Here is a 25,824-nt window from a genome sequence, read left to right on the forward strand (position 1 = left end):
AATGAGTTCACTGTACTAAAATGGCCTCCACAGTCACCAGATCTCAACCCAATAGAGCATCTTTGGGATGTGGTGGAACGGGAGATTCGCATCATGGATGTGCAGCCGACAAATCTGCGGCAACTGTGTGATGCCATCATGTCAATATGGACCAAACTCCCTGAGGAATGCTTCCAGCACCTTGTTGAATCTATGCCACGAAGAATTGAGGCAGTTCTGAAGGCAAAAGGGGGTCCAACCCGTTACTAGCATGGGGTACCTAATAAAGTGGCCGGTGAGTGTATATACACACACACACACACATATATATATATATATATATATATATATATATATATATATATATATATATATACATATATATATATATTGTTTTTTTAAGAGACAAGACAGAATATTACTTGCCTGATCTGATTAGAAAAATAGTGTTGTGTGTGTGTGTGTGTGTGTGTGTGTGTGTGTGTGTGTGTGTGTGTGTGTGTGTGTGTGTGTGTGTGTGTGTGTGGCGTAATTGAACAATGTAGACATAAAGACATACTCCGTCCTTTTGTTCATACAGGACATTATTCAAACTGCAAAGTGTTTACTTATATTTGTGTACACTCGCAATAAAACACAACATTGTGCTTTTGTCAAACTATAAACTCTTGTCAAACTGTAAACTACAACTGTCACCCAACCAAAATCTCTTACACACACACACACACACAGTTTAAAAGCAAAAAATATCAAACAATCCTATTTAAAAACAGTCTGTGGGAGCCATCTTTTGGACATTCATCATATCGCATTGGTTTTCATTTCTTGTCATCAAAAAGAGCCCTAATCTGTTTATTTTTTCAGTTACACATTCTACATTGATTAAAAAAGAAAAATCAAATGTGTTTTTATTTTATACAGAAATAAATAATCTATCATCCAGATGAGAATAAAGTTAGTGTTAGTTCAAATTTTAAGGAAAACAAATATATGATCTGAAATATAGCACATTCATTTAAAATTCATTCAGGTTCAATTACCAAACATACAATCTTAATGTAATTTAAAGCAAACAATACGTTTAAAATATATGGGTTGTATGACTATTTTTTAATATAAAAAGATATATATCCAAAAAGACAAGGCCTAAAGTTTAACAAGGGTTAAACTCTTATCACTGTAACAGACACAATCACACACACAATCACACACACACACACACACACACAAGTCAAATCACTTACATTTTACATGCAATATTGACTTTTTTTCTGTTTCAGCAGCGAAAATAGTTAAACAAAGATCACAGCAGAACCATCGCGCATCTCACAGCAACGCGTTCTCATTACTGAATGATTCAGCATTTTGAACGAATCGGTTGACTCAAAGATTCAATGACCAATCAATCCATAAACATCTGTCTCATTCATGAATGACTCAGTCGTTCAAACGAATGAATCAATGACTCGCTCATTAAGACGGTCGCCTGGCGACACCTAATGACGGTTTAGTGTTATGTTTAAAAGTATCATTCTTTCCAACGATTGTTAATTAACTCATATTTGAAACATAAGCTATATTTATATATATACATACATATACACACACATACACAAAAATAAAATAAAAACACATTTGAAACGTGTTTTCTTACTAAATTGTGAGCTGAACGAAAGTTGCAGCAAATATCAGCAACAGGAGTCAAATTTCATTAATCACGAGAGTGAAGAGCTGACTGAAAAGATGATGACGGAATAGGCTATTTTATGTAAAAACGCCTATTTAAGCGAATCTGTCATTGTACTCTTTTATTGTTGTGTTTTCCGTGAAAAATAATAGACTATTGAACTCAGAATTCAAGCAATCGGCCCCCGAAATTGCACTAATTTTAGTGACACTAAAAAGTATGCGGCTGCACTGGCATTCATAACGGTGCGCGTCCATGGCGACGAGCGAGCAGAACAGAGCGAACGTTTAGTTAATTTCTACTTCCATAGGAATTCATTCGAGCGCCACCATTTCAATGTCCGTGCGGACGTCCATATTATACTTTCGCTTTCAAGTTAGTGTTTTTAAACCCCCCAGCGGGAGGTTTACACAATTTGTTTACACAATCACACGTTGATTAACCGGTGGGAAAATATTCCCATAGTAACATCCCTAATATATAAATATATATAAATTCAATAGGCCTACCTGATTTTGAACACAAGAGGGCAGTATAGCACTATATATGATTTGGATTATTATTATTTTTGACTAAACAACCATTCTGGCTGTTTTTAAACTTAAAAATAATTCTTAAATTGAAAAAAAGGAATAAAATGGGTTTAGTTCTAATATTTGTATAATTTTATATAAAAATAAATGGTGTATAATTACATTTTAGAAAGATATGAGACATGCCCTGATTCTTTTTTTGACATTATTGTCCTCGATCAGAGCCCTAATCTGTTTATTTTTTCAGTTACACATTCTACATTGATTAAAAAAGAAAAATCAAATGTGTTTTTATTTTATACAGAAATAAATAATCTATCATTCAGATGAGAATAAAGTTAGTGTTAGTTCAAATTTTAAGGAAAACAAATATATGATCTGAAATATAGCACATTCATTTATAATTCATTCAGGTTCAATTACCAAACATACAAATCTCAATGTAATTTAAAGCAAACAATACATTTAAAATACATGGGTTGTATGCTATTTTTTTTTATATAAAAAGATATATATCCAAAAAGACAAGGCCTAAACTTTAACAAGGGTTAAACAATCACTGTAACAGACACAATCACACACACACACACACACACACACACACGTCAAATCACTTACATTTTAGATGCAATATTGACTTTTTTTTCTGTTTCAGCAGCGAAAATAGTTAAACAAAGATCACAGCAGAACCATCGAGCATCTCACAGCAACGCGTTCTCATTACTGAATGATTCAGCATTTTGAACGAATCGGTTGACTCAAAGATTCAACGACCAATCCATAATCTGTCTCATTCATGAATGACTCAGCCGTTCGAACGAATCGTTTGAACGAATGAATCAATGACTCGCTCATTAAGACGGTCGCCTGGCGACACCTAATGACGGTTTAGTGATATTAAAAGTATCATTCTTTCCAACGATTGTTAATTAACTCATATTTGAAACATAAGCTATATATATATATATATATATATATATATATATATACACACATATATATACACACACATATATATACACAAAAATAAAATAAAAACACATTTGAAGCGTGTTTGCTTACTAAATTGTGAGCGGAACGAAAGTTGCAGCAAATATCAGCAACAGGAGTCAAATTTCATTAATCACGAGAGTGAAGAGCTGACTGAAAAGATGATGACGGAATAGGCTATTTTATGTAAAAGCCCCTATTTCAGCGAATCTATCCTTGTACTCTTTTGTTGTTGTGTTTTCCGTGAAAAATAATAGACTATTGAACTCACAATTCAAGCAATCGGCCCCGTTATTGCACTAATTTTAAAGTGACACTAAAAAGTATGCGGCTGCACTGGCATTCATAATGGTGCGCGTCCATGGCGACGAGCGAGCAGAACAGAGCGAACGTTTTTTAGTTCATTCCTACTTCCATAGGAATTCCCTCGAGCGCTCTGCACGTGGCCATTATCAATGTCCCGTATTTAAAAGCTCTCGGTCCTCAGTCACATACCAAATATATGTATAATGTATATATAAATATAATTTTGGACACAAGAGGGCAGTATGGCCCTATGTATAATTTTGTGTTTAAACTAAAAGAGCCCCTCCCCCCCTCCCCACACAGACACACACGAATGGCAGGGTGCATTCTCTCTGTCAGAGGGAGAGGGAGAGAAAATTCTCAGAAACATCCACATTCAAACCAAAATATCTGACTTCCTCTTGGTCTGAGCTAATGACAGTTAATTAGAAAGTTGTCCGGCTTGATCTGAACCATATGCATACCTGTGTCTGTCGAGTTTCATGCAATTTCAAGCATGCTAAGAGTCTCAAAAGCATCAAACAAGAATATTAAAGTTTGATGTGTTGCCACGGCAACAGTATCTAAGATATCAATAATCCTTTCACAGGTCTACATCTGGCGTGTGTTTACATTATACACATAAAGTTTGAAGCAAATCGGGTAAAAATAAGAGGGTGATTTCAAAGCATTTAGGAAGTGACACACTTCCTGCTGCCAGTTGGTGGCGCTATAATTTTGACTCACAATAGTCACATCCATGTGATCGGCCTCTTACAACGAACACACTGTTGAAGTTTCATCAAGATCAGTTAATGTATGCAGTAGTTATGACACACTTCCTGTTTCACGTTTCTCGCCATAATTTTGTTTCCTCGCCACGGCCAAACCGTTCGAGATATCAAAAATCCCCTCGCAAACTTTCATCCTCAATGTCTTGACTTCATGCTGACCGAGTTTCGTGCCGTTTGTTTGAATTCTCTAGGAGGAGTATTTCACATTCCATTGCGTGTGTTTTACCAACAACCCTAAATAGCCGACTTCCTGTTGGGCTGGGGTAAAAAGTAAGAGTGTGAAGTATATATGAAACGAGGAGATCTACATGTGTACCGAGTTTCATATTATTACATGCAAGCGTGTTTGATTTATGGACCATGTTTTCGGACCCCGTTCCAGGGGGCGCTGTCGAGCCCCCCTGCCACGCCCGGGTACCATCTTCAGCCCGGCCCTGATGGCCGCGGGTTCTGACATGTGTGCAAAGTTTCAGGAGTTTTTGAGCATGTTAAGGCCTCCAAAAGTGTCCAAAAGGTAGCAGAAAAATAATAAGAAGAATAATAAATAATCCTAAGGAAAACAATAGGGCCTTCGCCCTTTGGGCTTGGGCCCTAATTAAGAAATAACCGAAATAATTGAAAGCGAAAGTAAAAATTAGGTGGTGTTTGGCTCACGTAACTCTCTCATTAGAATCAAACTGTTTCAACATTTGCGATGTATTTGGATGCTAAACTATTCTTCATTATGGGCTTTGTACTTCACTCAGGTTTCAATATGTGTGTGTGTGTGTGTGTGTGTGTGTGTGTGTGTGTGTGTGTGTGTGTGTGTGTGTGTGTGTCTGTGTGTCTGTGTGTGTGTGTGGGTGAGGTGCGGGTGCGGGTGCGGGTGCGATTGAACTGTTACACATAAAAACATACTCCGTCATTTTGTTCATAGAGGACATCATTCAAACTGCAAAGTGTTTACTTATATTTGTGTACACTCGCAATAAAACACAACAAAGTGCTTTTGTCAAACTATAAACTCTTGTCAAACTGTAACCTACAACTGTCACCCAACTAAAATCACACGCACACACTGTCTAAAAGCAAAAAATATTTATCCAACCCCATTTAAAACAGTCTGTGGGAGCCATCTTTTGGACATTCACCATATCGCATTGATTTTCATTTATTGTCCTCAGAGCCCTAATCTGTTTATTTTTCAATTACACATTCTACATTGATTAAAAAAGAAAATTCTAATGTGTTTTTATTTTATACAGGAATAAGTTATTTATAATTCAGATGAGAATAAAGTTAGTGTTAGTTCAAATTTTAAGGAAAACAAATATATTGATCTGAAATATAGCACATTCATCTCAGGTTAAATTACCAAACATACAATCTTAATTTAATTTAAAGCAAACGATACATTTAAAATATATGGGTTGTATGCATATTTTGGAATTTAAAAAAAAGATATATATCCAAAAAGACAAGGCCTTAAACTTGAACAAGGGTTAAACTCTTGTCGCTGTAAGAGACACAATGATTCAGCATTTTGAACGAATCGATTGACTCAAAGATTCAATGACCAATCCATAAACATGTATTGTCTCATTCATGAATGACTCAGTCGTTCGAACGAATCATTTGAACGAATGAATCAATGACTCACTCATTAAGACGGTCGCCTGGCGACACCTAATGACGGTTTAGTGTTATGTTTAAAAGTATCATTCTTTCCAACTCATATTTAAAACAATCTCACATTATTTAATGCATTGTTATTTTTCAGTGTAAACGATTTAATTTGATCACCCCTACCTAGAGTAACAGCCATATAGTGTCTTATTATTCTAAATAATTGAATTTATTGATCAAATTTACAAATTAAAAATGAAAGATGAAGCATACATTTAATAAGACTAGACTAGGGGTGCCCAGCAGATATTACAATTGGCAGATTTAAATATACCATGGCCCCCCACCGTCAATTTGGTGTGTGTATAATAAAATCATTTAGTCACTACAATTAAAACTTGAACGTATTTGCTTACTAAATTGTGAGCAGAACGAAAGTTGCAGCAAAGATCAGCAACAGGAGTCAAAATTCATTAATCACGAGAGTGAAGAGCTGACTGGAAAAATTATGACGGAATATTTTGTGTAAAAGCGCCTATATAAGCGAATCTGTCATTTACTCTTTTGTTGTTGTCTTTTCCCTGAAAACCGGAAGCAATCGGTCCCCGATATGGCGCTAATTTTAGTGACACTAAAAAGTATGCGGCTGCACTGGAATTCATAACGGTGCGCGTCCATGGCGACGAGCGAGCAAAACAGAGCGAATGTTTTTTCATTTCTACTTCCATAGAAATTCATTCGAGCGCACTGTGAGCGCCACCACTATAAATGTCCGTGCGGACGTCCTTACTTTACTTTCACTTTTAACTTAGCGATTTAACACGTTTTACACGTCAAATAACCGGTGAGAAAATATTCTCGGAGTCACATAGGCTACCTAATATATTTAAATACAATAGGCCTACCTGATTTTGAACACAAGAGGGCAGTATAGCCCTATGTATTATTTGATATATTTTTTTTTTTTAACTGAATAGTGCATCCTGGCTGTTTTTAAACTTGTACATTACTCTTAAATTGAAAACAAGAATAAAATGGGTTTAGTTGTGATATTTGTATAATTTTATCTAGAAATAAATGGTGTATAATTAAATTTTTAGAAGATATGAGGCTTTTAGTGTTTATTTTTTTTTTACATGATTTTAATCCCTCGCCATAGCAAAACAATTAGAGATATTCAATAGATATTCACAATTATGCTTCTTTAATGTATTTTCATCATGTTGAAAAAGTTTGGTGGGAATAAAATAAACCACTTAAGAGGAGTGGGTAAAAATGTAGAGCCTGGTTTTGCAAAACATCCACATTAAGACAAAAATAGCCCACTTCCTGTTGGGCTGGCTTAAAGTTGTTTGGCCCGATGAGATCTATATACCGAGTTTCATAATATTACATGCAAGTGTGTTTGATTTATGGACCAAATTTTCTGACGAAGTTTATGGACCAAGTTAATTTAATTAATAAACTAATTATATAAAACTATTTTCAATGCACTACAATTCAACTGGTTATATGCCTTTACTTATTAATACAACTTATTTAAAAAATACAAGGCGTAAGACATTTATTTTCTTTTTTAATGCAGGCCAAACAACACAGCAGTCAAATGGTTAATCTAGCCCCCCTCCCCCTCCCCACACTCACAGACACACACACACACAGAGACGTAGGCTCAGAGAGAGAGAGAGACATAAAATGACAATTTTCAAACCAAAATATCTGACTTCCTGTTGGTTGGAGCTATTGAGTGTAAATTAGAAACTTGTCTGGCTGGAGGAGAACAATACACATACCGATTTTTATTACTGTAGATAAAATTAATCCCCCCACTTTTGACAAAAGGTGGCGCTACTGAGCCCTCAACACGCCCGTTTCTGAAACTTTGCACATGTCTACTGGCTAATAAATGAGATGTGTCTGTCGAGTTTCATGCAATTTTAAGCAATTTCAGGCATGCTAAGAGTCTCAAAAGCATAAAAAAAGAATATTAAAGTTTGATGCGTTGCCACGACAACAGTATCTAAGATATCAAGAATCCATTCACAGGTCTACATCTGCCGTGTGTTTACATTATAGTAGTGAAGTTTGAAGCAAATCGGGTAAAAATAAGAGGGTGATTTCAAAGCATTTAGGAAGTGACACACTTCCTTCTGCCAGTTGGTGGCGCTATAACTTTGACTCACAATAGTCACATCCATGTGATCGGGCTCTTACAACGAACACACTGGTGAAGTTTCATCAAGATCAGTTAATGTATGCAGTAGTTATGACACACTTCCTGTTTCACGTTTCTCGCCATAATTTTGTTTCCTCGCCACGGCCAAACCGTTCGAGATATCAAAAATCCCCTCGCAAACTTTCATCCTCAATGTCTTGACTTCATGCTGACCGAGTTTCGTGCCGTTTGTTTGAATTCTCTAGGAGGAGTATTTCACATTCCATTGCGTGTGTTTTACCAACAACCCTAAATAGCCGACTTCCTGTTGGGCTGGGGTAAAAAGTAAGAGTGTGAAGTATAAATGAAACGAGGAGATCTACATGTGTACCGAGTTTCATATTATTACATGCAAGCGTGTTTGATTTATGGACCATGTTTTCGGACCCCGTTCCAGGGGGCGCTGTCGAGCCCCCCTGCCACGCCCGGGTACCATCTTCAGCCCGGCCCTGATGGCCGCGGGTTCTGACCAGTGTGCAAAGTTTCAGGAGTTTTTGAGCATGTTAAGGCCTCCAAAAGTGTCCAAAAGGTAGCAGAAAAATAATAAGAATAATAATAAATATAGCTGCGAGCAGCGATTACGGGCCCAAGCCGGTGCCACCGCAACCCCGGTGCCTTTAGTTACCTAAAGGCACCGGGGTGGCGGTGCCGCCGGCTTTGGCCCTTCATCGCTGCTCGCAGCTATATTTATATATATATATATATATATATATATATATATATATATATATATATAAAGCCGGTGGCACCGCCACCCTGGTGCCTTTAGGGTTATTGTGCACAACGTGACACAAAATATCAAAATATCTGCTCGCTATCTGCCGAACGGCTCTGGTAGTTCCGCTTCAGCACTGATGATGTTGTAGAAATAGTGCGCTCTGGTTGGTCTGGATTATTCGGGATTTTTTATTTTATACAGAAATAAGTTATTTATAATTCAGATGAGAATAAAGTTAGTGTTGATTAAAATGAAGGAAAACAAATAGGCTATATTAATCTGAAATATAGCACATTCATTTTAAATTTATTTAGGTTAAATTACCAAGCATACAATCTTAATTTAATTTAAAGCAAACAATACATTTAAAATATATGGGTTGTATGCACATTTTGTAATAAAAAAAGATATATATCCAAAAAGACAAGGCCTTAAAGGGTTAAACTCTTGTCACTGTAACAGACACAATCTCTCTCTCACACACACACACACACACACACACACACACACACACACACACACACACACACACACACACACGTCAAGTCACTTACATTTTAGATGCAATATTGAATAAGCAGAAAAATCGGATTTTCTGCTCTGAAAATATAAATAAGCATAAAAATTTAATAAGCACTTTGAATATTCTAAACAGAATAAGCACTAGTCGCTAATGAATAAGTACTAGTACTTAATGGAATAGATACTAGTATCTAAAAAATAAGTACTAGTAGCATGAAAATAGAGACTAGTAGGTTAAAATGATTAAATGTTAAAACGGCTTGCCATATTGGCTCAGAGAGAGAGAGAGAGAGAGAGAGAGAGAAAATGACCTTTTAGATACTAGTACCTATTAATAGATACTAGTATTTATTCAATAAATACTAGTACTAAGTCATTAGATACTAGTACCTATTAAATAGATACCAGTACTTATTCATTAGCTACTAATACGTATTCAAAAGAATATCTAAAGAATAAGCACTAGTATCTAAAGAATAGGCACTAGTGTTAGGTAATGTTAGGTTGACTATTTTATCATTATATATTATTAAGGCTATAATGAACAGGCTGCGATGTCAAGATTGCAATGATGCAATATGTGTGTGTGTGTGTGTGTGTGTGTGTGTGTGTGTGTGTGTGTGTGTGTGTGTGAGATTGAACATTGTTACACATAAAAACATACTCTGTCATTTTGTTCATAGAGGACATCATTCAAATTGCAAATTGTTTACTTATATGTGTGTACAGTCGCAATAAAACACAACAAAGTGCTTTTGTCAAACTGTAAACTCCTGTCAAACTGTAACCTACAACTGTCACCCAACTAAAATCACACGCACACACTGTCTAAAAGCAAAACATATTTATCCAACCTCATTTAAAAACAGTCTGTGGGAGCCATCTTTTGGACATTCACCATATCGCATTGATTTTCATTTATTGTCTTCGGAGCCCTAATCTGTTTATTTTTCAATTACACATTCTACATTGATTAAGAAAGAAAGTTCAAATGTGTTTTTATTTTATACAGGAATAAATTATTTATAATTCAGATGAACATACAATCTTAATTTAATTTAAAGCAAACAATACATTTAAAATATATGGGTTGTATGCATATTTTGGAATTTAAAAAAAATATATATATCCAAAAAGACAAGGCCTTAAACTTGAACAAGGGTTAAACTCTTGTCGCTGTAAGAGACACAAATGATTCAGCATTTTAAAACGAATCGATTTACTCAAAGAGTCAATGACCAATCCATAAACATCCACTGTCTCATTCATGCAAGCCTATGTAAACAAAAAAAACACAGCCACTGTCCAAAGTGGCAATTATATGATAACGGACACAGCAATGCATCATGTTAAGGTCATCATGTTTGTAGCATGATCCAGGGGATTAAAACGTACAAAATATATTTCAGGCCTAGTGGAGTTGGTAACTAATAATAGTAGATGTGTAAAGTTGCATAAAATGGAAATACTCACTAATGCAAGAAAAAACTACCTCAAAAAACTGTTATCTGTGTTGTTGTTCAGTCACTCCAGTTGGAATTTTCACCCCAAAATGGCGGCCGCGCTACCGAAGCGGTTAGCTGTTACCAAAAAAGCATCAGAGCTTCGCCTCTTGTTCTTCTATACTCTTTGGTGACACTAAAAAGTATGTGGCTGCACTGGCATTCATAACGGTGTGCGTCCGACAAGCGAGCAAAACAGAGCGAACTTTTTTTCATTTCTACTTCCATAGAAATTCATTCGAGCGCACTGCGAGCGCCACCACTATAAATATCCGTGCGGACGTCCTTACTTTACTTTCACTTTTAACTTAGCGATTTAAAAGCCCCCCGGCGGTGTTACACGTCAAATAACCGGTGAGAAAATGTTCTCGGAGTCACATAGGCTACCTAATATATTTAAATACAATAGGCCTACCTGATTTTGAACACAAGAGGGCAGTATAGCCCTATGTATTACTTGATATATTTATTTTTTGACTGAATAGTGAATCCTGGCTGTTTTTAAACTTTTACATTATTCTTAAATTGAAAACAAGAATAAAATGGGTTTAGTTCTGTTATTTCTATAATTGTATCTAGAAATAAATGGTGTATAATTAAATTTTTAAAAGATATGAGGCTTTTAGTGTTTATTTTTTTGACATGATTTTAATCCCTCGCCATAGCAAAACAATTTGAGATATTCAATAGATATTCACAATTATGCTTCTTTAATGTATTTTCATCATGTTAAAAAAGTTTGGTGGGAATAGAATAAACCACTTAAGAGGAGTGGGTAAAAATGTAGAGGCTGGTTTTGCAAAACATTCACATTCAGACCAAAATCCCACTTCCTTTTGGGCTGGCTTAAAGGTGCTCTAAGCGATGTCACGCGTTTTTTAGGCCAAAACATTTTTTGTCATACAGCAAACATCTCCTCACTATCCACTGGCTGCCTGTCCCCTGAACACACTGTAAAGAAACGCGATCTCTGTAGACAGCCCAGGCTCCACAAACAGCAACAAAAGCAAACTGCGGCGACCCGCTCCCCGAAACATAACAAACTGTTCCAGCCAATGACCGACAAGAAGGGTTTGGGGGCGGGGTTTGGGGGGTTAGTGTGCGGATGAGGAGGAGGGAGGGTCTAGCTAGCCTCCGTTTTGTTTGACAAAAGTTCGAACGTCAACAAGAAGTGATGTCACCCAGGATCGCTTAGAGAACCTTTAAAGTTGTTTGGCCCGATGAGATCTATATACCGAGTTTCATAATATTACATGCAAGTGTGTTTGATTTATGGACCAAATTTTCAGACCAAGTTTATGGACCAAGTTAATTTAATTAATAAACTAATTATATAAAACTATTTTCAATGCACTACAATTAATTTGGTTATATGCCTTTACTTATTAATAAAACCTATTTAAAAAGCCATTTATTTTCCTTTTTAATGCAGGCAAAACCACACAGCAGTGAAATGGTTAATCTAGCCCCCTCCCCCCCCCCCCCCCCCCCTCTCCCCACACTCACAGACACACACACACACACACACAGAGACGTAGGCTCAGAGAGAGACACATAAGATGACAATTTTCAAACCAAAATATCTAACTTCCTGTTGGTCGTAGCTAATTACGGTAAATTAGAAAGTTGTCCGGCTCGAAGAGTACAATATACATATCGAGTTTTGTTACTGTAGATAAAACTAACCCCCCCACTTTTGTCAAAAGCATTTAGAAAGTGACACACTTCCTGCTACCAGTTGGTGGCGCTATAACTTTGACTCACAATAGTTACATCCATCTGATTAGCCTCTTACCACAAACACACTGCTGAAGTTTCATTAAGATCAGTTAATGTATGCAGAAGTTATAACACTTCGTGTTTCTCTTTTCTCGCCATAAATTCGTTTCCTCGCCACGGCCAAACCGTTCGAGATATCAAAAATCCGTCCGCAATTTAGCATCTTCAATGTGTTGACCTCAAGCTGACCGAGTTTGGCGGTAAACGGATGCAATCTCTAGGAGAAGTACTTCAAATTCCTGAGCAAGCGTTCTCCAAACAACCCATAATAGCCGACTTCCTGTTGGGCTGGCGTAAAACTTGACCGAGGGTAGGTTGTTCGGCCCGATGAGATCTGTATGTGTATTGAGTTTCAGATTAATTCATGCAAGCGTGTTTGATCTATGGACCAAGTTTTGGGGACCCCGTTCAAGGGGGCGCTGTTGAGCCCCCTTGCCACGCCCGGATACCAGCTTCAGCCCGGGCCTGATGGCTGTGGGCGCTGACCTGTGTGCAAAGTTTCAAGAGTTTTCAAGCACGTTAAGGGCCCCAAAAGCCCCTGAAACCTTGAACACCATTAAAATAATAGTCAAATTCCCCAACCCCCCCACACACAGAGACAGAGGGAGAAAATTCTCCTGAAAATCATATTCAAACCAAAATATCTGACTTTGTGTTGTTCGGAGCTAATGACTGTCAATTAGAAAGTTGTCCGGCTCGAGGAGACGAATATCCATACCGATTTTTGTTACTGTAGGTAAAACTAATACCCCATTTTTGACTAAAGGTGGCGCTACTGAGCCCCTCACCACGCCCGTTTCTGAAACTTTGCACGTGTCTACTAGCTAATAAATGAGATGTGTCTGTCGAGTTTCATGCAATTTCAAGCATGCTAAGAGTCTCAAAAGCATCAAAAAAGAATATTAAAGTTTGATGCGTTGCCATGGCAACATTATCTTAGATATTAAACAATCCTTTCACAGGTCTACATCTGCCGTGTTTTTACATTATACAGATGAAGTTTGAAGCAAATCAGGTAAAAATAAGAGGGTGATTTCAAAGCATTTTGAAAGTGACACACTTCCTGCTGCCAGTTGGTGGCGCTATAACTTTGACTCACAATAGTCACATCCATGTGATCGGCCTCTTACAACGAACACACTGCTGAAGTTTCATCAAGATCAGTTAATGTATGCAGAAGTTATAACACACTTCCTGTTTCTTGTTTCTCGCCATAAATTCGTTTCCTCGCCACGGCCAAAGCGTTCGAGATATCAAAAATCCCCTGGCAATTTTTCATCCTCAGTGTCTTGACTTCATGCTGACCGAGTTTCGTGCCGTGTGTTTGAATTCTCTAGGAGGAGTATTTCACATTCCATTGCATGTGTTTTCCAAACAACCCTAAATAGCCGACTTCCTGTCGGGCTGGGGTAAAAAATCAGAGCATGAAGTATATATGAACCGATGAGATCTATATGTGTACTGAGTTTCATATTATTCCATGCAAGCGTGTTTGATTTATGGACCAAGTTTTCGGACCGCGTTCCAGGGGGCGCTGTCGAGCCCCCCTGCCACGCCCGGGTACCAGCTTCAGCCCGGCCCTGATGGCCGCGGGTTCTGACCCGTGTGCAAAGTTTCAAGAGTTTTTGAGCACGTTAAGGGCCCCAAAAGTGCCCAAAAGGTAGTAAAATAATAATAAAGGCACCGGGGTTGCGGTGCCACCGGCTTGGGCCCGTAATCGCTGCTCGCAGCTATATTTATATATATATATATATATATATATATATATATATATATATTTATTTATATATATATATATATATATTTATATATATATATATATATATATATGTATATATAAAGCCGGTGGCACCGCCACCCTGGTGCCTTTAGGGTTATTGTGCACGACGTGACACAAAATATCTGCTTGCTATCTGCCGAACGGCTCTGGTAGTTTCGCTTCAGCACTGATGATGTTGTAGAAATAGTGCGCTCTGGTTGGTCTGGATTATTCGGGATTTTTTATTTTATACAGAAATAAATTCTTTATAATTCAGATGAGAATAAAGTTAGTGTTGATTAAAATGAAGGAAAACAAATATATTGATCTGAAATATAGCACATTAATTTAAAATTTATTTAGGTTCAATTACCAAACATACAATCTTAATTTAATTTAAAGCAAACAATACATTTAAAATATATGGGTTGTATGCACATTTTTTTTAATAAAAAAAATATATATCCAAAAAGACAAGGCCTTAAAGGGTAAAACTCTTGTCACTGTAACAGACACATCTCTCTCTCACACACACACACACACACGTCAAGTCACTTACATTTTTAGATGCAATATTGAATAAGCAGAAAAATCGGATTTTCTGCTCTGAAAATATAAATAAGCAAAAAAATTGAATAAGCACTTTGAATATTCTAAACAGAATAAGCACTAGTCGCTAATGAATAAGTACTAGTACTTAATGGAATAGATACTAGTATCTAAAAAATAAGTACTAGTAGCATGAAAATAGAGACTAGTAGGTTAAAATGATTAAATGTTAAAACGGCTTGCCATATTGGCTCAGAGAGAGAGAAAGAGAAAATGACCTTTTAGATACTAGTACCTATTAATAGATACTAGTATTTATTCAATAAATACTAGTACTAAGTCATTAGATACTAGTACCTATTAAATAGATACCAGTACTTATTCATTAGCTACTAATACGTATTAAAAAGAATATCTAAAGAATAAGCACTAGTATCTAAAGAATAGGCACTAGTACTAAAGAATAAGCACTAGTCGCTAATGAATAAGTACCAGTACTTAATGGAATAGATACTAGTATCTAAAAATAAGTACTAGTAGCATGAAAATAGAGACTAGTAGGTTAAAATGATTAAATGTTAAAGCGGCTTGCCATATTGGCTCAGAGAGAGAGAGAGAGAAAATGACCCTATTCAAACCACAATATCTGACTTTCTGAGGGTCGGAGCTAATTACTTTAAATTAGAAAGTTGTTTGGCTTGAGGAGAAGAATATACACGCTGAGTTTTGTAACTGTAGATAAAACTAACCCCCCCACTTTTGTCAAAAGCATTTAGAAAGTGACACACTTCCTGCTGCCAGTTGGTGGCGCTATAACTTTGACTCACAATAGTCACATCCATGTGATCGGCCTCTTACAGCGAACATACTGTTGAAGTTTCATCAAGATCAGTTAATGTATGCAGAAGTTATAACACACTTCCTGTTTCCATTATTCGCCATAAATTTGTTTCCTCGCCACGGCCAAACCGTTCGAGATATGAAAAATCCCCTGGCAATTTTTCATCCTCAATGTCTTGACATCATGCTGACCGAGTTTCCTTGCGATTGGTTGAATTCTCTAGGAGGAGTATATCGAATTCCAGGGGCATACGCTTCCAAACAAACCATAATAGCCGACTTCCTGTTGGGCTGGGGTAAAAAGTAAAAGTACAAAGGATATATGAACCGATGAGATCTATATGTGTACCGAGTTTCATATTATTACATGGAAGCGTGTTTGATTTATGGACCAAGTTTTCGGACCCCGTTCCAGGGGGCGCTGTCGAGCCCCCCTGCCACGCCCGGGTACCAGCTTCAGCCCGGCCCTGATGGCCGCGGGTTCTGACCAGTGTGCAAAGTTTCAAGAGTTTTCGTGCACGTTAAGAGCCCCAAAAGTGCCCGAATAGTCGATAAAATAATAATAATAATAATAATAATAATAATAATCCTAAGGAAAACAATAGGGCCTTCGCCTTTTCAAGGCTTGGGCCCTAATAATAAATAATCCTAAGGAAAACAATAGGGCCTTCGCCCTTTGGGCTTGGGCCCTAATAATAAAAATGGACTAACACAAAAAACATACACATCTATGCTTTACACATGCTTTTTTTTTAAATAAAGTGCTCAAAAATATGTATATTTTTGTTTAAAGGGACCTGAGCTGTCAGAACAATAAATAATTTATAAAAAATAAAGAAAAATACAAATCAGAAAACTTAACAGGATTTGTTTGAACGTCAGAACTTGTTCTCTACACTACACTCACAGACGCACATGCTCACAAACTCTTACGACTCACACTCACAGATGCAGACACTCACAAACTTATGTTTTGTTTTTTTTGTCAAATATGTTATCTTTAACAAAATGTTTGACATTGTTTGACAAGCACATGCACACAAAAGACAAGTCTCGTGCAGTCGGATAATAGGTAATAATAGTTAGTTTTTAGTTTTTATTGAAAGGATCCCCATTAGCTACAGCCGTCCTGCAGCTTTTCTTCCTGGGGTCCTGAAAGATATGTACATTAAAAATACAACAAATAAATAGAGAAGGTGAATACACAAACACATACACATATACACATACATATACACATGTATATACACATATCAACGTACATATATACCCTCATACGGGCATGAAATATACACATATATAAAAACACATTCTACACATACACCTATAAACATACCTACACATGTACATCCACATACATATTCCCACACATATATAAATAATAATAGCAATTATTATAATAATAATTATAACAGAAGATAATATCTCTAGTCTATCCTAATATTAATTATAAATACAATGTATATAAAATATAAATACAATATAAAATAATATAAAAAACAAATACATTGGATTGACCACCTCATATGGTGTGTAAGGTAGGCCTATTTTGCACCTCATGCTTTCTGAGGATATAGTGAAGTTTCTCTGAGTCATTTAGAGGTAAGAATTAAAAATTCAGTGCTGCAAATTTTGGGGGGGAAAAAATTCCCTTGTAGTGGTACTTGGGACAGACAAGAAAGTGTTTTCATCTTCTGTCTATCTGATTCAAATCACAGTCTGCTAATTCAGTGGTAATAATTTAATTGTTGTTTTTATTTATATTGTTGTCCATTTATCGAACTTCCATGCCTCTGATATAATAATTATAAATTATGTACCAATTTACTAATGCTCGGACACACTCGGTCTCTCGCTCGCACGCTGACACACTCGGTCTTTCTCGCGTGCAAACACACTTGGGATCTTTCGCACACGTTCGCACACTGTCGTTCGCGCGCAGACACACTCGGTGTCCAGTCCGGCGCCTCATAGCTCTGCTCCGTGCTCAACTCAACTTTTTTTTATACTCAAACATCTCCTCGACTTATTGATAGTCGCGCAACGCAGCGAATCGATTATGAAATTCATTGCCAACTTTTTTAATAATAGATTTTTATCGATTTAATCGATTCGTTGTTGCAGCCCTAGTTGATTTTAAATGGCCTTCTCTCGGAGCGCATCCAGCTCATCACGATACGCCCGCAGCGAACGCGCGTCACACAGCAACTGCAGGCTCTGACAAACACACGTAACAGCAAATTATACTTCTGTATAATGTGTCTCTTTTTACAACAAAATGTGAATTCTGCCGGTATTCAGACAGTCTCATGCATACAGATACAGATTCGGCCTACAATCGCCTACGTAGGCGAAATTTGTTTGACATTTCTAATCGTAAACAGCCATGTTGAAGCCTGCAGTAATGTTTTTCATTGATGTTATGGCAGTCCACTCTGCTTATTGTTTTTCGAGAATGTTGCACTCCTTTGTCATTGTGCACGAAACTTCACGCCAATAAATCATCAGAAATATTGCTGACTTGTGCGCGTCTCTCAAGCGCCCTCTTTACGTTCGTCGTAATGCCTGTTATTTGTCCGTGGATTAGCCTATATTTGGCGTTGAAAATGGAAACGTCTTTAGATGAAAAATCGATTTTACAATCGAACAGGATTTGTTTCACAAAGTGACAGCCCTAACACACACACACACACACACACACACACACACATATATATATACACTCACCGGCCACTTTATTAGGTACACCTGTCCAACTGCTCGTTAACACTTAATTTCTAAGCAGCCAATCACATGGCGGCAACTCAGTGCATTTAGGCATGTAGACATGGTCAAGACAATCTCCTGCAGTTCAAACCGAGCATCAGTATGGGGAAGAAAGGTGATTTGAGTGACTTTGAACGTGGCATGATTGTTGGTGCCAGAAGGGCTGGTCTGAGTATTTCAGAAACTGCTAATCTACTGGGATTTTCACGCACAACCATCTCTAGGGTTTACAGAGAATGGTCCGAAAAAGAAAAAACATCCAGTGAGCGGCAGTTCTGTGGGCGGAAATGCCTTGTTGATGCCAGAGGTCAGAGGAGAATGGCCAGACTGGTTCGAGCTGATAGAAGGGCAACAGTGACTGAAATAACCACTCGTTACAACCGAGGTATGCAGCAAAGCATTTGTGAAGCCACAACACGCACAACCTTGAGGCGGATGGGCTACAACAGCAGAAGACTCCACCGGGTACCACTCATCTCCACTACAAATAGGAAAAAGAGGCTACAATTTGCAAGAGCTCACCAAAATTGAACAGTTGAAGACTGGAAAAATGTTGCCTGGTCTGATGAGTCTCGATTTCTGTTGAGACATTCAGATGTTAGAGTCAGAATTTGGCGTAAACAGAATGAGAACATGGAACCATCATGCCTTGTTACCACTGTGCAGGCTGGTGGTGGTGGTGTAATGGTGTGGGGGATGTTTTCCTGGCACACTTTAGGCCCCTTAGTGCCAATTGGGCATCGTTTAAATGCCACGGCCTACCTGAGCATTGTTTCTGACCATGTCCATCCCTTTATGGCCACCATGTACCCATCCTCTGATGGCTACTTCCACCATGTCACAAAGCTCTAATCATTTCAAATTGGTTTCTTGAACATGACAATGAGTTCACTGTACTAAAATGGCCTCCACAGTCACCAGATCTCAACCCAATAGAGCATCTTTGGGATGTGGTGGAACGGGAGATTCGCATCATGGATGTGCAGCCGACAAATCTGCGGCAACTGTGTGATGCCATCATGTCAATATGGACCAAACTCCCTGAGGAATGCTTCCAGCACCTTGTTGAATCTATGCCACGAAGAATTGAGGCAGTTCTGAAGGCAAAAGGGGGTCCAACCCGTTACTAGCATGGGGTACCTAATAAAGTGGCCGGTGAGTGTATATATATATATATATACTGTATATATATATATGCATATATATATATATATATATATATATATATATATATATAAAATACACACATATTATATAAACAAGTTTTATGTTAGAATCGATTAACTGATTTGGCAGCACTAATACATAATAAAAATAAGTTCTTATTGGCTGTGTTTTTTCCATGCTACAGTGTTTTCGGCATCACTTATTTTAGCATTATTTATATACTATTATAGATTTTAATTATATTTTGAATCAGCTTTTAGTTGTATTATTTTAGTTTTCATTTGAATTTATATTAATTCTGTTTTAGTTTTTAGTTTTTTTCTAGTTAGTAATTTTAGTGCTTCAACTTGCACTTATTTACACATTTCTACTTTTCATTTAGTTAACATTTTTCATCTAATATTTATGTTATTTTATTCCAGCTTTATTTCAGTTAACAAAAACTTTTTTGATTTTTTGTTAATGTTAATAACCCTGGCTTAGTTTACTGTATCGTCCAGCCCAATAAGAAAGTGACATCTTCAATGAATCTCCTTCGTTTTTGCATATGCAGCTTCATTCTGCATGTGTTGTCAAAGTTCAGTTTGTTCAGTTTCTCTCCCTTGACTTGAGCCAGAATATTCACAGAGTATGGCCTTTAAGTCCAGCTCCCTTTATTTACAAAGCTGTTATATGGAACACTATGCTCACGGTGCGTTCTCCCATGCTTGCTGTGTCAACAGAGCCCTGTGGAGCAGCCAATCTGTCTCTAGAACAATGTTTGGAGTTTGATACACAGCAGAGCAGAGTATTCTCAGTCTCTTGAGAGCTTTTCACAATATCACTAGCTCCCCAGATCTCATTAAGCCCCCTCAATCATTATATTAGATTAAATGTACCTTACAATGATCAGAATACTATTAAGAATCATTTTATTTTACACTGATGCATTATTATGAATACCTGGCGTTATCTCAATGTTTCTGAGTTCCTCAGGAGCTTTTGTTTCACTCCTCTCACTTGCAGTTCAAGAAAAACAACTCTCTCCAGCTCAAGAAGTGTTTTAAAGAGGTGTATTTACCCAAAAATGATGTACTGACCCTCATGTCATGAAACACAAGAGAAGAAATTTTTCAGCAGAATGTTTTTTTATATAATGAGGGTGGATTGTGAACAGGGACGGTCAAACTCCAAATATGACAAAGGCACCTTCAAAGTAGTCCATACAACTTGTGTATTATATTCCAAGTCTTTTGAAGCCATCCAATATATTTTTGTATGAAAAGACAGAAATTTAAGTCATTATATATTCACTGATAATCATCTCAAATCTCATTCATATTCACCTCTTTTCAAATATGGCCAATCAAAGCATGTCACACCTGATGTCATTGGTTTTCATGTTTTAATGAGTTCCCAGAAGCCATTCACTTTCATTGTATGGCAAAGATCAGTGTGAACTTATTGTCTAACTTTTTATTTAGCATTTGATGGTAAAAAGACTTTTTTCTTTTTAGAAGATCTATGCCATAGTTTTGTACTGTCTACCCCCTGCCGTCGAGTGCAAGTTGATGTCTCCCTCCTGGAAAACTGCTTTTTTCTAAAAATGTGTTCGATATTCTTTTCCCTCAGTGCTATTAACTTGGCTTCTGGGGCATAGAATGTTCCCTAATAGATATAAATTCATAATCTATGCTAAAACTGCTCTAACTAGTCAAGTGGAACTGCATAATGTTCTCAATGTATTTGAAAATGAATCTGGGGCCTCTGAAATGGCGCCATCCTTTTAACGTGATCTCACCATGAATGTTTTTCTGTAGCATGGGGCGTGCGTCAATGCCATGGACCTCTGGCAGTTCACCCCTTTGCACGAGGCTGCCTCCAAGAATCGCGTGGAGGTTTGTTCCCTGTTGCTGAGTCACGGAGCCGACCCCACGCTGGTCAACTGCCATGGGAAGAGCGCGGTGGACATGGCCCCGACCCCTGAACTCAAAGAGAGGCTCACATGTGAGTTTACCTTTTATTTTAATTAAACTGACCCCACTCACTTTTGGGATCAGTACAATTTTTTTACGTTTTTAAGAGAATATTCTTTGGTTCCTCAAGGCTGCATTTACCATGACAAGAAAAATGCGACAATTTACAATAACTTTTCAATTTTAATAAGTCTTCGCAGGTCGCATTTGCGCACGAAGGACCCTCACGAGACTGACTTCTGAGGCTGCATAACGGCTTAAATGATCTATAACAAAATAAAGGGAGTTTTGGTGATAACTAAGCGAATATTTAATAAACTGCTCACCCAACCACAACTTTCAGATGCAATTAAAAAATTTTAGCTTAAGGCCGTGTGTCCACCAAAGCATTTTTAGCAAGCTGAAAACGCCTGGCTGCGGGCGCTTGAGAACTATTCGGTGGCACAGCATTTTTTTTTATTGTTGAGAGATATCCTTCGATATGGAATATCCACGTAACTGTTCCTAGTATCTGATTTTTAAATAGTTTGTTTGTGAATATAAAAAATTAAACACAATGTAACTTACTTGCTCTGGCTCTAGTTTTGGATGAAGAGATGCGCTTGTTGTCGTTTGTTATCGCTTTACAAGCAGGATGTGGTGGTCGGTTGGTGTGGTATTTGTCCCGCCCCTCCTCCACTGTGATTGGACAGATGGGTAAAAAGTGACAGTGATGAGCGCTGTATTTTTACCCAAAGTTGAACATTCTTCAACTCTCGCTGACCGGGAAAAAACGTTGAGCGTTTAGTGCTAGTGATTGGAAAAATATGCTAGCCTTGGGAAAAAAGCTTTGGAGGACACACAGCCTAACTGTCACAGAATGGAACGCACAGGATTGTGGGATATCACAGGCAGCGATGGATACATCTTCAAAAATCGATCAGACGAAATATCTCAGGAGACAGGAAGGGAAGCTAGCATTGGATTCGGACATGCTTTTAAGCCTTCCTACCTTGGGATACATCCTCCGAAGGCAGCATTTTTAAGCTTTCAGACACGGCCATTATCTTTTGTAACTTCTTAAATGTCTTTTTGATTAATTTAATGTGTCTTTGCTGAATAAAAATATCAATTTTAAAAGTATCAAAAAAACGTACTAACGTTTGAACCATATAAATATATGTAAATCAATGTTGTTGTTGTTTACCAAAACTAAAACAATAAAAAATGTATTGTTTTTATGAATTGAGATAAAGATAAAATAAAATAAAATATAGATATTAGCGGTGAGACGAAAATTAAAATGGTGCTTTGTTAACTAAATGGGAAAAAACTGGATTAAGTACTTGTTAAACTAAAACTGGAATAAAAATAATTTTAAGCTAAATAGAAGAAAAAAAAATGACATAAGATTCAATTACATTTTCTAAAAAAAAAAAAATGCATTATTTGAGGCTGGACCATATTGTGAGTTTAAGGCTCAACAGGCTTTGATGCAACTACTTTTGTTGTCATTATATTCACAGTATAGCATATGTTGCCTTACAGTTAGAGCTGCACGATTATTCGTTAAAAGGTCGCAATCTCGATTCAAACACCCACGCGATCTCAATCCTAAATGACATCGGTTCGCCTGTGTCTATTAAACATTTGACAAAATCACACCAGAACATTCCGTACTAATCTGCGTTGGCGCCGCAGTTTACCCAGAGAGAGCAGTTGTCACGTATATGTATGAGGCAGCTTCACAAACATTGTTTTCAACCACACAGTATTGAAATTTCTGTGCTACAAATATTAAGTTCTGGGATAAAATAAAAATGTATACAGTAGTTAACATTTGAAGTGGATCAAAAAAGTTCATGAAAGGTTTTGTTCCATTTCAAATGACTGTAGTTCCGATATAAACACTGATGTCTACGGTAGCGATCAAAATAGAGTAAATCACCTTTTGAAATAAACTTTTAATTGCGTTAAATAACAATTATATGGATTACATCTTTACACCACTAGGTGGCGACAAGTAACTGTTAACAATATGTATTTGTTATTGAATCATTAATTAAAGAGATTCATTCAAAAACGCTAATTCATCCAGTAATAAAACAAGTGAAGTATTTATGAGTGAGTCGTTGAATCATTCATTCAAACCGATTTTTAAATTCTTTCAAATTAATTAAACATTTTTAAATAGACGGAAGCAGTTAACATTTTGTCAGAACTTCTAGTAAATGATATACTATTTTGTTTAATTTTCTCTTCAGAATCGTGGAAGAATCGTGACACCTATGTGAAACAAAAAATCGTGATTCTCAATTTATCCAGAATCCAGTTCTACTGACAGCTTTTATAAAACAGCCGTGTTCCTTATTGCTTAAGCGTGAAGTGAAGACAACAGACCGTGATATTTCACCATTGCTCCGCATAAGTGGCGTCAGATCCCACAAAACTCATCCCGCTTGTTTCCCTTACAAGTTTAAGTGAGCTAGACGCAACTTGGCTCTGATCGTTCCTGCCACATTCTCGCTGGCATTGAGACAGACACATCAAGGTTTTGAGAAAGACGCCTTTAAACCTACAATAGTCTCGTTCTGCATTATTCAAGCGCAGTAGAGGCTGAGTTCCAGTGTGCTGATGAGGTTGGCAGGCGACGTTCTTATTTATTTTGCCTGTGAATTCTCCATCTGTCTTCTCCCAGTGTGGGGTGGAGTGATGTACTTCTGACGGAAACTTTACACAATTTGCTGTGTACAGATTTTCCTTTATGTGGAATTTATGTTGAGTTTGAGCCTTGTTAAAAGATATAGTACAACTTGCCAAAATCTGTATCATGTCACATGTAATTGTTCAATCAGTGTTTCAACCGTGGAAAGGCGTCAATAAAACAGCTTGCAAACAATGTCATATAATGTCTCATTTACCCCAGAAAAGCCATTCAATGTTCAAAAACTCATTAGTCAGCTAGAAAATGAACTTAATGCATTACCATTCTGATACATCGACTTGTAAATGAGCCTGTTTGAGTGAGTTGAGGCGGAGCTTATTCGCATATTCATGTATCCCGCATACACTAAATGAAGTTACAGTTCAAGCTATTTTAAGGCATGAATAAAAAAAAGTTACTGGAAAATTGTTTAAATATGCTATTTTGGAGATCAAAGATGAGTTTTAAGGAATAAAATTACTGACTAAAGGGGGACTTTAATATTATAATGATGTACCAACTTGAGTTCCCTGTATAGTTTACAGCATTAGTTGAGAGATATTTTTTCTTTTTTTCTTTGAGGAACTGTACTGTACCTGATAGGCCCCAAATGAATAAATATAGAATTTTGAAGTGAATCGAATCGCAAGCTTGTTAATCGAAATCGAATCCAATTGTGAAATTTGTGTCAATGCCAATAAAGTGCCTATAAATGTTTTTTTTCTTTCTTTTTTTTACTTGAAGCAAATATTATCTTTTCCCTTTATTTTCTTGTTAGAGTGCACCAGAATACTTTGTTTACATGTTAAAATCACTAAGAATTCTCCCAGACCCCCCAACAACAATATAGTGTACTTGATAACGTTATAATCAGACCCGCAAACTCAGAAGAGGTGAAAAAGGTGATGTTTACAAACTATAAAAATGGATATTCATTTAAGATTAACTGTTGCAAATGTTGCTGTTGCAATGTTTCGCTAAATATCAGCTCAGCTGTGATGACCTGTGGCCGAATCCCAGCTGTGCTCATAATCAGTAAAACAGCACTTTTGTAGGTGGAATAATGTTCCGTCGTTGCAGTTCTTATGAGCAGAAGCATAACAAATTGAATGCACAAAATTAATTCGATCAGGTCAAGATTCAGTCATACATTTTAGAAACCCTAACTCTTATTATTGCTGCCGTAAAGCCAGATTGCATTGTAGCTGTGAAGCTTCAATTACTTTTTTTTTCACGCTTTGTCTTGATGAATTATGTCTACCACCGGCTTCTGTCAGAGCGTCTTGCATCACCTCTCTACATTTTCTCTTTTCCTCCGGTGCAGACGAGTTTAAGGGCCACTCTCTTCTTCAGGCGGCACGGGAAGCAGACATGACCAAGGTGAAGAAGACCCTAGCTTTGGAGATCATCAACTTCAAGCACCCACAGACGCACGAGACGGCACTGGTGAGCCCTTCCTCACTCACTTTTGAATCTCTCCAGCTGAGAAATCAGGT

At 37.2% G+C, this 25,824-nt stretch overlaps 1 protein-coding gene across 5 annotated transcripts in view; it reads left to right on the forward strand.

Annotated features, from left to right (window-relative positions):
- The window catches only part of tnksa (tankyrase, TRF1-interacting ankyrin-related ADP-ribose polymerase a), a 129,864-nt gene that overhangs the window by 74,066 nt on the left and 29,974 nt on the right, over nt 1-25,824 (forward strand). For all 5 annotated transcript variants that reach the window (XM_056268296.1, XM_056268298.1, XM_056268299.1 and 2 more), the window contains 2 exons: nt 21,490-21,676; nt 25,653-25,774. In XM_056268296.1, the coding sequence (XP_056124271.1) occupies nt 21,490-21,676; nt 25,653-25,774 (309 nt within the window). The remainder of the gene's footprint in view (nt 1-21,489; nt 21,677-25,652; nt 25,775-25,824) is intronic.

This window comes from Rhinichthys klamathensis, unplaced genomic scaffold (genome assembly GCF_029890125.1).
Source record: "Rhinichthys klamathensis goyatoka isolate OS25496 unplaced genomic scaffold, OSU_Roscu_1.1 h1tg000270l_1, whole genome shotgun sequence".
NCBI lineage: Eukaryota > Metazoa > Chordata > Actinopteri > Cypriniformes > Leuciscidae > Rhinichthys > Rhinichthys klamathensis.